The sequence below is a fragment of the Plecotus auritus genome (genome assembly GCF_963455305.1).
Source record: "Plecotus auritus genome assembly, chromosome: 2".
Taxonomy (NCBI): domain Eukaryota; kingdom Metazoa; phylum Chordata; class Mammalia; order Chiroptera; family Vespertilionidae; genus Plecotus; species Plecotus auritus.
Window position 1 is genome coordinate 21117521 of NC_137771.1, and position 18300 is coordinate 21135820.

At 41.6% G+C, this 18300-nt stretch overlaps 1 protein-coding gene across 3 annotated transcripts in view; it reads left to right on the forward strand.

The window, feature by feature from the left end:
• The first annotated feature begins 21 nt into the window (after positions 1–21).
• RBBP4 (RB binding protein 4, chromatin remodeling factor) overlaps positions 22–18300 on the forward strand; it is a 28544-nt gene continuing 10265 nt past the window's right edge. Inside the window, exons 1-8 of one of the 3 annotated variants that reach the window (XM_080654956.1) lie at positions 22–177; positions 723–870; positions 4502–4647; positions 13272–13445; positions 14359–14474; positions 14588–14748; positions 14860–14986; positions 15119–15196. In XM_080654956.1, the coding sequence (XP_080511082.1) occupies positions 162–177; positions 723–870; positions 4502–4647; positions 13272–13445; positions 14359–14474; positions 14588–14748; positions 14860–14986; positions 15119–15196 (966 nt within the window). In that variant the 5' untranslated portion in view covers positions 22–161. The remainder of the gene's footprint in view (positions 178–722; positions 871–4501; positions 4648–13271; positions 13446–14358; positions 14475–14587; positions 14749–14859; positions 14987–15118; positions 15197–18300) is intronic. The other 2 variants (XM_080654957.1, XM_080654958.1) reach the window with 2 other exon arrangements.

The following is an 18300-nucleotide window of genomic DNA, read 5'->3' on the forward strand; positions in this document are numbered from 1 at the left end:
CTCCGATTGGTCGGTGTTGGCGCGAAGGTCCGCGAAGCAGCCCTCACGCAGGGACAGCAGGAAACAATAGAGGCCGCGCGCGGAGAGCGAGCGTTCCGTAGCTTCCCCGCCCCTCCCGCAAAACGGTAGACCTCGGGATCCCCCTGGCTTTCCTGCACGCCATGGCCGACAAGGAAGGTGAGGGTGCCGGAGTCACCTTAGGAGGCGGAGGGGTGCCGGACTTGCGCTGCGGCCTTTACACGGCCTAACAGCGAGAGCAGGCCCGACTCTGCTGAGTGCGGTCCACACCATCGGAGGCATGAGGCGAAAATAGCCCCGCGAAGCGGACTAACGGCGCGCAGCTGGCGGTGGGGCCCCGGCGGGTGTTTGGTCCCTCCTTGCGCTTCCTGTCGGTCTACACGCCTCTCTCCCGGTCTGCCCTGCACCGCTCCCTACACCCAGGGGTCGGTACTCGGGCCTCCTCACAGGTCCCGTAGACTTGGGCGTAGGTAGCGTGCTTGCGCGGCCGGGCGCCGTTACCCGATCGGCTAACGGAGTCTCTGGCCGATGACGCGAGAGGAGGTCCAACCCGCGGAGGTGGAGGGGATGTTGGTGCCTCCGCGTAGGGGAAATTTGGACAGACCTGCTCTGTATCAGGACTCAGGAGCCATACCGGTAGCTTTGGAAGTGTTTACGCGGTTTCTGTTGTGTTCGCTAATTTAAATTTATTTTTAATTTTTTAGCAGCCTTTGATGACGCAGTAGAAGAACGCGTGATCAACGAAGAGTACAAAATATGGAAAAAGAACACCCCTTTTCTTTACGATTTGGTGATGACCCATGCTCTGGAGTGGCCCAGCCTAACTGCACAGTGGCTTCCAGATGTAACCAGGTGATGCGAATCTCTTGAACATTGTTTTGGTGTGTCCTCAGTGTAGATTTGGCACATTGATTTTTCCCTATTTTTTTTCTCCAGTCACCCTCACAGGGCATATGATCAAAACTTATTGGTGACATCTTTTTCTAGACCAGAAAGTGGACAAAATGTCAAATTACTTTCACTGATAAGAGAAAACATGCTGTTCTTTTTCTGATACTGGGTTGAATAACCATATAACTTGTCAGCTTACAAGAAGTGTTATGATGTGTCCAGTTTTTTTAATCTCACAGTCTTTGGTTGTAGCTGGTTAATCCAAAGATGAATACAACATGGTACCTGCCTGCAAGGAGCACAGTCTGAAGCTGGTTATAGTTGTATGTTCTCAGAGCACTTTTAGAAAGATACTTAGGATGCTTAGAACTAACACCTGAAGGTGGGATGTTTTGCAGATGAGGAATTATGCATGGTGAGAGATTAATCGCATATATTTCTTACTCATGTTCCTCTAATAGAGTTATAATATTTAATTAGGCTTACGTTTATTGAGGGTCTAGGTGCCACTTATCAAGGCATACAAATTGACTTGACTTCGTATGTATAACCCATAACATTAAAAAAATTATCATGAGAGTGGCAAAGATAAAATGATGAGGGGAAGGAAAATTACTTCAACAGGGTATGAGGAAAGGCTCAAGTTTTAGTAAAACCAGTGTGCCAGTTGGAATAATGGGTTTTCTATTATAAAACTGTTTTAGTTTTGGAACATTTAAAAATTATATTTTATGTATACTAAAAAATAAATTTCTTCTATCTTAGGTCTTTAAAAGTCTATGCTTCACTGAACAAGTAACAGAAAATTTACATAGATTTTAAAAAGTTGATATAGATTTTAATACATTAAGAACGAGGCTGTTACCTTTGCAATAGCATTTTAAAAATGAGTAATTCTGTCCTAAGGTTGTTAAACAAAACCATAATAAATACCTAGAAATTTAGAGTTGGGAGCTTTATCATTACCAGGAGTTCCCATATTCAACTGATCATCAGAATCAGCCATAAAAAAGAATGAAATCTTGCCATCTGCATCAATATGGAGGGACTTAAGAGGGTATTGTGCTGAGTGAAATAGTTAGAGAAAAACAAGTACCATATGACTTCACTTATGTGGAATCAAAACAAGCAGAACAGAAACAGACTCAGATACAGAGAACATTTTGATAGTTGCCAGATGGGAGGGTGGTTGGGGAGCTGGGTGAAAAAGGTGAAGGGATTAAGAAGTACAAATTGGTAGTTACAGAATAGTCAAGTGGATATAAACTACAGCACAGGGAATATAGTAATATTGTAGTAACTATGTATGGTGTCAGGGTATTAGGCTTATCAGGGTGATCACTTCATATATATAATGTCTAATCACTGTTGTGCATCTGAAACTAACAATATTGTTAAATAAAAAATCCTATATAATAGGCTAATATGCAAATCCACCGAATGGTGGAACTACTGGTCACTATGACATGCATGGACCACCAGGGGGCAGATGCTCAATTCAGGAGCTGCTCCCTGGTGATCAGTGCACTCCCACAGGGGGAGTGCCACTCAGCCAGAAGCTGGGCTCACAGCTGGTGAGCGCAGCAGTGGTGGCGGGACCCTCTCCCATCTCTGGCAGCACTGAGGATGTCCAACTGCCGGCTCAGGCAGCGGGACTAAGCCATCAGTTGAACATCCCCAGAGGGCTCCTGGACTGGGAGAGGGCACAGGCCAGGCTGAGGGGACCCCCCCACCCGAATTTCGTGCACCGGGCCTCTAGTTGAAAAATAAAAAATTATTCAAGTGTTTAAAAAAAAATTACTTGAGTTCAGCAGAAGTGGAGTTCTTTCTGTCAGGGGTTCTCAATGGTAGTTCAAAGCATTAAGAACTTGTTGCAGAATACTTGATGAGAAATGGTTGGTGATTCCAGATTTACCAGTCACATGCCAAATTATAGTGAACCAGTGGGTCCCAAATATTGGTCACCCCATACCTACTAAATCATTCTGGAATCCCAAAGCCTCCCATACAGTGTAGTGATTAGCTAGGTTTGCAAAGCAATGAATTAGAATAAATTCTTAAAGGCTAAAATCTGTGCTATCATCTCAGTTGCTTTCTACTCTAGCAGATAGATAAACCTTTCTGTAATATTTGACATTGATCCAAATACCCTACCCTTTTCCTTCCCTTTTTTGTATTCTACTCATATAACAATGTTCTGTTGTTTTTGTAATGAGGATTACTTATAAGCAAGCATCTCTAATGCCAAGCGTTTAGATTTTTTTGTGTATGTTTTGATTTTGATGTTTATTCGCATCCTTTAAAAAAATAATTGTAGCTCTATAAAGTTCTTTCTTCCCTCACTTCCTTTGATTCTTGAACTTTCTAACCACAGGCATTCCCAATTTTCTGTTGACAGTCCTCTTTTCTTTCCTATACTTTTTCTATTTATATATAGATGTCCATCACCTCTTTGCAGAGGAATTCGTATTGATTATCTTAGACCTAACTTCGGGCTCTTGGTGGATTTTCAGCTGCCTAGAGTCTAAATTTAATCTGTTTCTTAGCCTTCTCTCCCACTGTGCTTTCCATACCTAGAGTCAGATTTGGACTTGTCCTAGTTCTGTTACTTAGTCGTTGTGTGATCTCGGGCAAGCTGTTTAATCTTAGTAGTGTTATGGTATTTCAATGATAAAAGTTATATTCAATGCCTAACATGGTGTCTGGCACTTGGTAGACCTTCCCCTTTGCTTAGTTTCCTTTTTTTGGACTACCTGCTTATCTTCCAGCTGTATTCCTGTATACCTTTCATGTGTATATTGACTTGTGTTTTAATCATTTGTGTACATGACTGCCCAATTGTCCCTGGTTTTTTAAGGACAGGAATCATGTCTTAATCATTATGTGTCCATTGTTTTTGGAGCAGTGTGTCCAAGCAGTTAGGAAATATTTGAGCAATTAATTTACTAATGTTATTTCCTTTCCTTTTGATGAGGTTAACCTAAAGAAGTAACCTAAAAATGTTAGTATACCCAACAATTTTTTCTTTATATCCAACCGGTGTGTAATTAATTCCCATTTTATTTTGTTAGACTTTCCCCCAAAAGCAATTGTAAATTTTTGATCAAGTTAAATACAGCTGGTCCTTGAATAATGTTTTGTTCATTCTAAAGTTGATGAGATGTCATAGGAACTTAACTTTTGTTTATATACTTTAGCATGTGGTAAAATTGGCTTCATTGTGTATGTAATTTTGCTTAAAGTCACAGAACCTATCCATGTTAACTGAGGATTTACTGTACTTAAAAAATTCAGTGCTATGTAGTCTTCCTTGTACTTGGCTCTATGGAAGTTACATTAAAAGTAGAAAATGACCCTGGCTGGTGTAGATCAGTTGGTTGAGTGTCATCGCATACACATGCCTGGGTTGCGGGTTCGATTCCCAGTAGGAGGCATGCACGAGGCAGGCAATCAATGTTTCTCTCCTCCCTTTCTCTCTCTCTAAAATTAAAGTAGAAAATGATTTTCTCTTCCCAAGACCTTGTTGTAATAGTGCTTTTGCATAGATGTATTCGTTACTAATTTGAATGGTGACCATATATTGCTATTACAGACCAGAAGGGAAAGATTTCAGCATTCATCGACTTGTCCTGGGGACACACACATCGGATGAACAAAACCACCTTGTGATAGCCAGTGTGCAACTCCCTAATGATGATGCTCAGTTTGATGCTTCACACTACGACAGTGAGAAAGGAGGTAGGAATCTTAAAAGTGAAAGAAGGCGTCTATGAGATATATTTTTCATATCTTTGAATTGTCATAAAAAGAATGTTCAGTATGATAAAGGAGCCTCAAGATAGAAACAAGATGTTAAGCTTCGGAAAGCCTGAGTTTGCAGTAGAGATATTAGCTGTCAGAATACATACTTAACACAGAGTTGGTTCTGTGCCTTTTCTATAAACCTTCTTCTACTAAATTTGGTGCTGGCGGGTATTTCTAGAATTGAAAGAAACAAAAATCCACCATATATTATTGCTGTTCATGCACAGATTCTCAACGTGTGACGTGCTGCCCCAAGGGAGTGAAAATTGGTTTTGGGGGAAAGATGTGTTTGAAAACAACCTTATTCTTTGAATGTATAAAGCACAGATATACATAGCATATGTAAATAGATAATACAGTATATCTGGTATTAAAATTTCATCATGGGTGTCAAGAAAATGTCTTATAAGGTTTCTTAGAGGGGCAATAATGGAAAAAAGATTTGGGAAACACTGGCTTAAATTACCCTTTCTAGGTTTGAAGTGGTAAAAATGACAACTATGGCTCTCGATACATACATTAAAATTAAGTGAGCCATTTAATTATATCCTGATTTTAGGAGATAAGGGTTTAACTTTTCATGAAATACTTTTTCTCTTATAAGAGGTACAGTGAGTGAGTTTCCTTTATTGTTGTCCTTGAACTCAAATTATTACTGAAAAGTAGAGGATGGCCTCTAAGATTTGTGCTCTAATAAATAGATGTTTAAAATTTATTATCTTAGATTTCTTCTGATTAGCAGAATCCATTCTTTTATCTAAGTTATTTTGGGCTCCAGTTATTTTCCAGTATTGTAATGTGCAGTTGATCTTTTGAGCATTCCATATTTAGCTTAGGGTGATGCAGAATGCAAAATAACTTCTTAGGATAAAGGTCAGCAAATATTTTGTGTCACTGACCCAAGTGTGTAACTGTAAGATATGATTACTGGAAAGTTATTTTCTGGGTAGGCATTAGTGATGGGGGTTGGGGGGGTCACCCTGAATTTAGACTTGGGCTGGAGACCTGGATATGCCACTCATTAATTGCGGTTTTAGGTAACTCTTTTAGCCTTTTATTAGATAAAGATAAAATTTTTTTAGGATTTTTGGTTAATATTTAGGGACAAAACAAATAGTCTGGTAATGTATTGTTATTTTTAAATATCAAAGCAAATATAAAACGATGTGGGAACCACCATAAACCTGTCCCCTTTAGATAACTGTTAAATTGATACGTAGTTTTCGGAATGATTTATTTATCCTATTTATTGAATTACTCGTTCAAAAGATGTGTTAAGTACTTATTGTAGGCCAGGCATGTTTCTTGGTACTGGGGATACAGCATAGAATATTCTTTTCTGGTATGATGTATCTTGGACAGATTTCTGTGTAAACGTATAGAAACCTACTTTTTTTTTTTTTTTTTTTTTTTATCCTCACCTGAGGATATTTTTTCATTGGTTTTCCAGAGAGTGGAAGGAGGGTGAGGGGGAGAGAAACATCGATGTGAGAGAAACACATCGACTGGTTGCCTCCAACATGCGACCCCAACTGGGGTCAGGATCAAACCTATAACTACCCAGGTTCATGCCCTTTATCGGTAATTGAACTGAGACCCTTTGGTCTGTGGGCCTGCATTCTAACCATTGAGCAATACTGGCCAGGGCAAAAACCTACCTGTTTTTGTTGGCTGTATACTATACCATAATTAACCATCCTTATTTATGGACATTTAAGTGGTTTCCAATCTTTTGGCTTCAAAAACAATTCTTGGTGCACGCAACTTAGGTAGTTTTGCTCTAGAATAATTTTGAGTGTAATGTTTATCATAGAGCAAGAAAATTCTCAAGTATAATTGACACTGCTAAATTGCTCACTAATAGCAGAAGTATTTGTTGTTTCTCCATGCCCTCGCCAACATTGAAGTTAATACTACAGTCTTATTTCATTTTACTTTTTAAGTTATTCATGATATTGAACTTGTTTTAAAATATTTGTCTTTGTCTATCTTAATCTGCCTATTTATGTTTTTTGCTCTTGTTTTTCCTATTATTATCTATGTACTAGAGGCCTGGTGCACGAATTTGTGCACCAGTGGGGTCCCTCAGCCTGGCTTGCGGGATTAGGTTGAAACCGACTCTCCAGTATCCCCCAAGGAGTCCTGGATTGTGAGAGGGCACAGGCCAGGCCAAGGGACCCCACCGGTGCACAATCAGGGCCGGGGAGGAACGCGGGAGGTTGGCCAGCTGGGGAGGTACGACGGGAGGGCCCTAGGGCGTGTCCGGCCCATCTTGCTCAGTCCCGATCAGCTGGACCCCAGCAAGCTAACGTACCAGTCAGAGCATCTGCCCCCTGGTGGTCAGTGCACATCATAGCGAGTGGTTGATCGGCCTTAGCATATCATTAGCATATTTCTCTTTGATTGGTTGAACAGACAACCAGACACTTAGCATATTGGGCTTTTATTTTATAGGAGGATAAAGTAGGTTATCCCCAATAAATAGGTTGTGGATCATTTTTCCAGGTTTATTTTATAATCTTAAAGGCTTATCTAGAAGCAGTGTGTTTTTAATTGCCCAACATTGTTCTGATATCCTTCAGATTTTGAAAGACCTTATTCCAAGATTTTTTTAAATAGGTGTTGTTTTCTGGTACTTTTAAGTTTTGACCATTAAAACTTCAATCTTTCTGGTGTTAGTTATGGAATTAGGGATTCAAGTGTTTTTCTAAGTGGTTAGCGATTTTTTAAATGCCATTTGCTGGCTAATCCATTTTCTCTGCTAGTTTTTGAAATGGCATCTTTTAACATGTACACTCAAGTATTTTTCTGGTAACTGAGTTATTTGAGTGGCATCAAACCAATTCACTTTTATGTTCCAATGATACATTTAGCTCTCTTACTAATGCTTATTAGTAAAAGAACAATGAAAAATATATTAGATTTAGCCTGGGTATAGTCACCTTTTAAGCTCTGAAAATAGGTTAGATGTAAATTTTTACTTCAGATCATGTTACTAAGATCTTCAAATGCCAACATAATTATTTTTAACAACTTATTTGGGGAATTAGCTTTGTGTGTGTGTTGTTTTTAAGATAGATTTAAACTTTTGTCTCTATAATAAACTTATTAAATTATGATAAGATAAATAAATATTTGACTCAGGATGTTAGAACTTATTCTTCTTAGTTTCAAAATGTTTATGGGCTCAAAAAATGACTTGGTATAGTAGAAATCAGAATGCTGGTTATCTAAGTTTGTAGAGGGAGGAGCTTGGTAGGGAAGGACATGACAGTGCCGGCTAGGGGGCTAGATGTTCTATATTTGGTGGGTGGTGGTTCCCTTGATGTATTATACTTACATAAAAATTTGTCAAGCTAGACATTTAACTGTGTTATGTTACACCTCAAATTTTTAAAATGTTTTATATAGAGAGCAACAAGGTAGGGATACAGTTAAATCTTGATAGTTTTCAGTTTACTATTCAGTCATGCTCCACATGACATTTTGGTCAATGATGAACCACATATACGACAGTGTTCCCATAAGATTATAATGGAGTTGAATTTCCTTGAAGAAATGGAAGGATATGTGGTTCAGGAATTTTTTCCTCTGTGACAGGTACAATATCTGTGGGAGTTGGTAGGAGATTCCCTCTCACAGCACCTCAGTTTTGAGTATGCAGATTACATCCCAATCAGTCAGCCACTGACTCTTGTGGCACAGAAGAGGCTGTCCTCCCAGCACTATATATTCAGAGGACACTTACCTCCCTTCCAGTTCTAGCTTGAATGGTCTTCAGAGTACATTGCTGTACATTTCTTTGTTGAGGACCTAAGATCCTGTACAAGCACACAGGTCCACAGGATCTACCTTAACAAGTATTAAGTGCCACTGCCACTTTAGTAAAAGCTTTCTGTGGTAGTATGAAGTCATCTGGTCCCTGTACTTTGGAAATATTTTCAGGTTATAAGTTTTATTTCTTCATCAATTTAATGCCAGAGAGAGCCCTTTGTGGCAGATAAGTTTAATGAAGCCAAAAACAAATTTCCAAAGTCAAAATATTGAGCCCTGGCCCAGTGTGTCAGTTGGTTGGAGTGTCGTCCTGTACACCAAAAAAGGTTGGGGTTCGATCCCTGTTCCGGGTCGGGCACATATGGGAGACAACCGATCGATTTTTCTCTCTTATATCAATGTCTCTGTCTCTCTGTGTTTGTGTCTCTCCCCCTCCCTTTTCTCCCTTCTCTCCCATCTTTCTCTCCCTCTAAAAATCAATAGAAACATATCCGTGAGTGGCCCTAGCTGGTTTGGCTTAGTGTAAAGAGCATGGGCCTGTGGACTGAAGGGTCTGGGATTTGCTTCTGGTCAAGGGCACAGGCCCAGGTTGCAGCACGATCCCCAGTGGGGGGTGTGCAGGGCGTGCAGGAGATAGCCAATCAATGATTCTCTCTCATCATTGATATCTCTCTCTTTCTCTCTCCCTCTCCCTTCCTCTCTGAAATAAATAAAAATATATTTTTAAAAAAACTAAAAAAAAAAAAGAAACATACCAAGTGAAGATTAATAAAATTGAGTCTGTAGTTCTACACTCTCTCCATATTAAACACTTTTTCTTTTTATGAGTACCACAAAGTTCCTTAATCTAACCACTGTTTATGCAGGAGCCAAAACCGCATTGCCAAGACAATCTTCAGTGTTCTTTTATCTCTCCATCTTGTTTTTTTATTCCTACTAATCTTAAGGCCTCCTGACAGTCACTGTTAATGGCCATCTACACTTTACCTAGCCAGTTTCTCCTTCGTATTTCCAATCCAGCCCACATCCCTGTTCACAGAGCAGTATTGACAGCTTTGATGTTCTATTTCTGACCCTGTCAGAAGACAGCAGGAGGAGATCTCTTGGGACAGTTATAAAGTCTGTGGTAGTGTACAGTAATATCCTAGGCATTCACTCACCAGCTCACACAGAGCATCTTCCAGTCCTGCAAGTTCTGTTTATGGTAAATGCTTCATTCGGGTGTACCATTTTTTATCCTTTATGCTGTATTTTTACCGTATCTTTTCTATATTTAGATACACAAGTACTTACTGTTGTGTTACAGTTGCCTGCAGTGTTCAGTACAGTGACATGCTATACGTACAGGTTTGTAGCCTAGGAGCAGTAGGCTGTACCAGTGGTCGGCAAACTGCGGCTCGCAAGCTGTGGTTTGCCGCTCTGTTGACTTGAGTTTGCCGACCACTGCCTTAGGGAAAAACACTTAAAAAACATTTTAATAATGTACTGATGTCTTTAACCTGAAGTCAAAACTTCTGGGTAAGGGTAATGCCTTACGCAGCGGTCGGCAAACCGCGGCTTGTGAGCCGTAGTTTGCCGACCACTGGGCTATACCATATAACTAGCCTAGGTGTGTAGTGGGCTAGATACTCTAGGGTTGTGTAAGTGCACTCTATGATGTTCACACAATGATGAAGTTACCTAACACATTTATTAGAATGTTTCCCAGTTGTTAAGTGACCCATGACTACATTAGTACTATAGTCTTTCTACTTCAAGTTTGGCCTTTGACAGATCAGCTTCAACTTGTAGAACTTCTAATTATTATTATTATTATTATTATTATTATTATTATTATTATTTTATCTTTATTGTTGAAAATCCCATTTTTTCCCCCTCATTGACCCATTGTATCATGCCCCGCCCCCTACCCCAGGCCTTTACATCCTATTGTCTGTGTCCATGGGTTATGCATATATGCATACAACTTCTTTGGTTGATCTCTTCCCACCCAATCTCCCTCCCTGCCTTCTCTTTGAAATTCCACGGTCTGTTCTGTGCTTCTATGTTTCTGGATCTATTTTGTTCATCACTTTATTTTGTTCGTTATATTCCACATATTCTAATTATTTTTTAATAGATAAGTCCTCATCTTTATAAAGCCTCAATTATAAATCCTCTATGCTGATTTTGTTCTTGTTCTTGTTGTTAATCCTCCTGAGGATTTTTTTTTCATTGATTTTTTTTTTTTTAAGTAGAAGGGAGCCCTAACCGGTTTGGCTCAGTGGATAGAGCGTCAGCCTGCAGACTAAAAGTTTCCAGGTTCGATTCCAGTCAAGGGCATGTACCTTGGTTGCGGGCACATCCCCAGTAGAAGGTGTGCAGGAGGCAGCTGATGGATGTTTCTCTCTCATCAATGTTTCTGACTCTCTATCCTTCTCTCTTCCTCTCTGTAAAAAATCAATTTAAAAAAGTGGAAGGGAGAGGAAGAAACATTGATATGAGAGACACATCAGTTGGTTGCTTCACGCATGCTCCCCAACCAGGGCTGGGGATCGAGCCTACAACCCAGGTACATGCCCTAGTCTTAAATCGAACCCGTGACCCTCACTGAGCCAAACGGCTAGGCTTATGCTGATTCCTTACAGTTAGGAAAGCCCTCTGTTAGTATATACCCAGCACTGAAATAACCCATATTTTGTAATGATTACTTACTGCTCTGTGGGCTCCATGCCAGTTATTGCTCTTCCCTTGTTATTGGTATCTCTTTTCTGACTGTTAAGCTTTTTTCATCTGTAGTTATGTCCCCATGTTTGTTTGTTTGTTTTGTTCTTTGTGTGTGTGTGTGTGTGTGTGTGTCTGTTGTTCTCACCTGAGAATATTTTTCCATTGATTTTTAGAGAGAGTGGAAGCGAGAGGGAAAGACAGAGAAACATCGGTATGAGAGAAACACATCGAATGGTTGCTTCCTGACCAGGGCCCAGGCCGGGGAGGAGCCTGCAACCAAGTTCCATGCCCTTAACTGGAATCAAACCCAGGACCCTTTGGTCTGCAAGTTGACGCTCTATCCCAGTGGTCGCCAACCTTTCGAACCTCGCGGACCACCAGTGGTCCACAGACCACCGGTTGGCAACCGCTGTTCCAAAGATTTTCTTAAACCTGGGGTCGCCAACCTTTCGGACCTCACGGACCACCAGTGGTCTGTGGACCACCAGTTGGTGACCGCTGTTCTATCCAGCTAGGGCTATGTCCCCATGTTTGGACTAAAAGATCCTTGAAATCATGCATCATATGCCTTCTTTTTTTAAATTGTCGGTGCTCCATGGTCTACAGCAGTGGTCAGCAAACTGTGGCGCGTGAGCCGCAGTTTGCCGACCACTGGCTACAGGTCTTTTAAAAAAACTTGTTTAATGTGGGTTTTTCTCGTTTAAGAGTCTATTTTGAACTTCTATTTTAAAGTTGAAAGTTATCTAATCTGCTAGCCATATTACTCATCTGTGTCTTTGCTTTTTGAAAAGATTTTTATCCTTCAAAGTATAATACTTGTGTAACAGTGCTGTTGATAGCATTTTCATTTACTCCCAAAGCTTGCTTTTTGGATAAGGTATTTGGGGCTTAAAAATTGAAGGCCTTCCCCAAAACACCAAGCTAGTAAGCGGCAGAGTCAGTTAGGCTAAGGTGTGACTCTTACTTAGGTACCTTATCATTCTGTCTTGTATAATTCTTTTGACTAATCAGTGACTGCTTTTGTTTATATTATGTTTGCCAAGATTTACATAATCACAAATAATGTTGTGTTTTACATTTTATAATGGTAGTTGGGAGAACTCTTAAGGGCATGCAATAGTCAAATATGAATTTTAAAAATGCTTTTGTCTAGTCCTTGCCCACCTGGTTTATTTCAACCAGGGACTATGGTTGCCAAGTATAAGTGGGGCATTGGAAAAATGAAAGAGCTCTTGTGGCTCTGTTTTTCCTCACCGGACTAAGAGAAACTGTGTAGGAAGAAGATACGGTGTGATATTTCAGAAAGATTACCCCAAACTGGAGCTTTAAAAATAGTATAAGAGGGACTCTTTAGTACCAAGCACATTGTGTACTTCATATTCATTAAAATAGTAACTTGGGTTTTATTTATTCAGCACACTTTTTTGGTACTTTAAATGAGATTTGAAAACTGCTTATTGAGAGCCTACTTTTGAAGTGGAGTCCATAGTGTTCCTTAATTTTATTTATTTTTTTAATACATTTTTTTATTTATTTCAGAGAGGAAGGGACAGGGAGAGAGAGAGAAACTCAATGATGAGAGAGACATTGATTGGCTGCCTCCTGCAAACCTCCTACTGGTGATAGACTTGCAACCCAGGCATGTGCCCTGATTGGGAATCGAACCATGACCTCCAATTTCATAGGTTGATACTCACCCACTGAGCCACAATGGCCAGGCTGTTTCTTAATTTTAGATAGTAATATAATACTCTTATTAGGTACATAACTACGAGAGCTGAAAGTGTACTAGGCTCAGAATCAGAAAAATAGGAATTCAGTTTATGTTCTGCCATAGTCATGTCACCCTTCTGTGTAAAATTTTTGGAGATAATAACTATCTTCCCTACTCTGTAGGGTTGTGGTAATCAAACAAAATAAAGGATGTGAAAGCACTTTATGGTGCTAACAAATGTCTAGGTTACTTCTAGTATTATGCCAACTTGCTGATAAAAAACCTTGTCTGTGTAATGCTTTGAATGATATATAGAGAGTAGCTCTTGTTTTGTCTTCATTTGCAATTAATTTCTTATTTACAGAATTTGGAGGTTTTGGCTCTGTTAGTGGAAAAATTGAAATAGAAATCAAGATCAACCATGAAGGGGAAGTAAACAGGGCACGTTATATGCCACAGAACCCATGCATCATTGCAACAAAGACTCCATCCAGTGATGTTCTTGTTTTTGACTATACAAAACATCCTTCTAAACCAGGTACCTGCTCTCTTCAATTCAAATACAAATGAGACACTGTGGAATACATTGCTCCACTCAGTCTTTTAGTTGCTTTTGTTATTCCTTGCATAACTTAATATCTTGTCATTTATATTGATATGTGTGGATATTCTTCAACTTTAAGTGAAAAAATGCTTCTTTACATAGAACAGAATGATGGTGCAGCTTAAGCATTGTATATCCTATCTAATAAAGGGGGGTATGCAAATTGACCATCACAGCATCACAAAGATGGCGGTGCCCAGTCCCCTCAGCCCCTCCTGGGGGCGGGGGGGTGGCAGGCGCCCGGTGCAGCCAGATGGATGGCAGCTACCTAGCTGCTCAGGACTGCTTGAGGCTCAGGTAACCAGGGCCGGCTGAAGCTTGAGCTGCCGGCAGTGGCAGCAGCAGAGGTGTGATGGGGGCGTTGCCTTCCCCTGATTACCAGGTCGCCTCCTGTCCCTGAGAGCTCCTGGACTGTGATAGGGGGCAGGCCAGGCTGAGGGACCACTCCTCCAGTGCATGAGTTTTCACGCACCGGGCTTCTAGTTTGGTCATAATGGGTCTGTATTGCTTATAATATTAAGAGCTTTAGAGCTTTTTTTTTTTTTTTTTTTTTTTTTTTATTGATTTCAGAGGGGAGGGGAGAGGGGGAGAGAGATAGAAACATCAGTGATGAGAATTATTGATTGGCAGCCTCCTGCACAGCCCACACTGGGGATCAAGCCGGCAACCTGGGCATGTGCTCTGCCTGGGAATCGAACTATGAACTGCTGGTTCATAGATTGATGCTCAACCACTGAGCCAAGCTGGCTGGGCAAGAGCTTTAGACCCCCTTGATAAAAATTTCATTATGCTCAGTAGATCCATAGAGGCAGTGAAATGGATAGTCTTGATGTGTCTTACTTTGCAGATCCTTCTGGCGAGTGCAACCCAGACTTGCGTCTCCGTGGACATCAGAAGGAAGGCTATGGGCTTTCTTGGAACCCAAATCTGAGTGGGCATTTACTTAGTGCTTCAGATGACCATGTGTGTATCCTTTCAATTTTGAAGCAAATCTGGGCTTGTTACCAGTTTCTTTTCTGGGGTATGTGGGAAAGTGAGAATCTTCCTTTTCTATAATAGTTTATTTTGCATTTAAGACCATCTGCCTATGGGACATCAGTGCTGTTCCAAAGGAAGGAAAAGTTGTGGATGCGAAGACCATCTTTACAGGACATACAGCAGTAGTAGAGGATGTTTCATGGCATCTGCTCCATGAGTCTCTGTTTGGGTCTGTTGCTGATGATCAGAAACTTATGATGTGAGTAGAACCCATTTTTAAATATTTCTTCATAAATTATCTAAGTTTTATATTTAGTTGCCCATTTCAAACTTTTTTTCCTGTTTTGTTGTTGTTGTTTTTGTACTAAAGCTGGGATACTCGTTCAAACAATACTTCCAAACCAAGCCACTCAGTTGATGCTCACACTGCTGAAGTGAACTGCCTTTCTTTTAATCCTTATAGTGAATTCATTCTTGCCACAGGATCAGCTGATAAGGTTAGTTTGGTTTATTTTAAAAGAAAACAGGGTGAATTTCTCTGGATTCTTTTGAATGCAGAGATCTTTTACTTAGGGGTTTGGTTTTTTCTCTTAAAAAGAAATTGATTACTCTTTCCATTCTTTACATAGACTGTTGCCTTGTGGGATCTGAGAAATCTGAAACTTAAGTTGCATTCCTTTGAATCACATAAGGATGAAATATTCCAGGTAAGAGAAGCTAAAGCTGCCCTGACGGTTTGGCTCAGTAGTTAACAGCGTTGGCCCACCAACCAAAGGATCGCTGGTTCGATTCCTGCCCAAGGTCACATACATCAGTTGCAAGTTCGATCCCTGATTGTGGTGTGAGCGGGAGGCAATCAGTCGATGTGTCTCTCACAAGTATATTTCTCTCTTTCTCCCCCTTTCCCTTCCATTCTCTCTGTAAAAAAAAAAAAAAGAAAGAAAAAAATAAAATAGCTTCAGGTGAGGATTTTTTTTAAAAAAGCAGCAGTTAAGGCTATAATTTTTTAATTTTTATTTATTTATTTTTAATTTATTGATTTCAGGGAGGAAAGAAAAGGGAGAGATAGAAACATCAATGATGAGAGAGAAACATTGATCGGCTGCCTCTTGCACACCCCGTACTGGGGATCGGGCATGTGCCCTTGACCGGAATCGAACCCAGGCCCTTCAGTCCGCAGGCCAACCCTCTATCCACTGAGGCAAACCTGCTAGGGCCTCACGCTATCTCTTTGTCCTTGCTTATAATAGTGGTGTTGCCTGGAGGGTATCCAAATTCTTCCTTAAATACTGGTTGCTAATGCCCTCTTATCTGTACCATGAAGCTAGGACTTTCTTACCAAACAGTTTATTATTATTATTATTACTACTACTACTACTACTAGAGGCCCGGTGCACGAAATTTGGGGTGGGGGGGGGGTCTCCTCAGCCCAGCCTGCACCCTCTCCAATCTGCGACCCCTTGAGGGATGTCCGACTGCTGGTTTAGGCCCGATCCCCAGGACTGCTGGCTCCTAATCACTTACCTGCCTGCCTGCCTGATTTCCCCTAACTCCCCGCCCCCGCCAGCCTGATTGCCCCTAACTGCCCCCCTGCCGGCCTGATCGCCCCCAAGTCCCCCACCCCTGCCGGCCTGGTCACCGCACGCAGCCTGCTGCTCAGTCATTTGGTCGCCCCTCACTAACCCCCCTGCCAGCCTGGTCGCCCCACGCAGCCTGTTCGGTTGCGATGGTCACTTAGGCTTTATAAAGATAGATTATTTACTAGAGACCCAATGCACGAAATTTGTGTATGGGGCGGGGGGGTGTCCCTTAGCCCAGCCTATGACCTCTCGCAATCCGGGACCCCTCGGGTGATGTCCAACTGCCGGTTTAGAGGTTAGAAAAAAACCTTGTGAGAGAAAAAAAAAAACAACAAAAAAAAAACCAGGCCACTCCAGTGAGGGTGGGTTCTGAGGAGCTAGGGTTAACTTTCTGCGTGAAGATTTGCCAGGCGAGGGAAGAGGGGAGGAAGCAGTGAGAGAGAGACAACACCACCACCACCCCCCAAAGACTCCAGACTCTTTAGTTCTAAAGCACAAAACTTTGCTTTCCCCATGTTTATCGCATGTCTAAGCACAAACCATCATGTACTTCAAGCAACATGTATTAGGGAAGGAGGATGCAACCTTAAAGCAAAGGGTGTGGGGGTGTCAGAAGTGAGTAATGCCTCTCGTCCCCCCAGCTGAACCTCCTCAGGGGCCTGCCTGTTTGTGAATTCACATTTATCTCGGCGCGTGGGAGTTTAGGGAGCACAGCATTTATACTGGAAGAGGAAGGTCGCGGGGACTGCACTTGTGGTACTCGCCTCAAGTTTCATTTCCTCACCCTCCCGGGTCGCTTTCTACACCACCACTGATTTCAGTTAATGGAGTCGGAGGTCTACAGCTGGACACCTCCAGGTGGAGAGTGCGCTGGGGGTCAGGTTGTCCAGCTTCAAGGCCCATGTCCATGCCCGACCCCCGCCAGCTTCCCGCCTGTAGGCAGTGGCTTGAGGTGGTCCACCCTGCCATGCCAGACGTAATCCAACTGGGTGTGGGGAGAGATTGGGCAGCTCCATGGCAGGCAACACTGCGGCTAGCACCTTTGAATTGTGCGCTGCTGGAGGGAAAAGAAAAGCCTTCCCAGAAAGAGGTTTTTCAAAAGCCTTCAGGGACCAGAAGGTTGGCCAGCCTGGATCTTTCTTCCCCCAGCAGCTGGCCCCACTCCCCACCCACACCTACCTTGGCCTGGTGCCACCCATGTCTGCTGCCACTCACCCCCGATTCCCGTTCCCCATCGGGCAGGCGGTCAGCACCCACTGGCCAAGAGGAGGGACCAGGAGGTTGGCTGGCAGGCCCTGATCAGGCAATCGAGTGGTCAGTGCACGTCATAGCGACTGGTTGTTCTGCTGTAAAGGTCGCTTGGGCTTTTATATAGATAGATTACTAAAGGCCTGGTGCACGAAATTTGTGCACAGGTAGTGGTGGTTGGCGCACATTATGGCAAGCAGTCGAACTCTTGGTCAAACTCCCGAGGAGACAATTTGCATATTAGCCTTTTAGATAGATAGATAGATAGATAGATAGATAGATAGGTAATTTTATTTCATTTTTTTAATCCTTACCTGAGGGTATTTTTCCATTGATTTTTGAGAGTTGAAGGTAGAGGGAGAGACAGAAAGAAACATCGATATAAGAGAGACACATCGATTGGTTGCCTCCTGCACACACCCTGACCAGGGCCAGGGACCTGCAACCAAGGTATGTGCCCTTGACCAGAATGGAACCTGGGACCCTTCACTCTGTTCACTGAGCCAAACCAGCTAGGGCTTACCAAACAGTTTTCACAATTATGAGTTGTCTATGTAGTAGCTAACTTTACTTTAATAAAATAATTGTAATGAGTCATTTTTAATCTTATGTATAACACTGAATTCATAATAAGTACTTGGGAAATAGTGTGTGTGATCTGTACTGTAGTTCTTAGGTCAGAATTTTATTACATTTGGCTAGAGGCCAGAATAAATAAAAAGGTCTTCAAAAATATAAGATCAAATAGAGTAAAAGCTGATATCCTAGGTCTAATGGGTTATTTTCATACCAAAAATGATCTCGTCAGTTTTAACTTATGTCTAAAATATTTGGAGACCCTGGCAAGGTAGTTTTCAATTGGTTAGAGCATCATCCCAATACGCCAAGGTTGCAAATTCGATCTCCAGTCAAGGCACATACAAAAAGGAACCAGTGAATGCATAATTAAGTGGAACATCAAATCTCTCTTTCTCTCTGTCCCC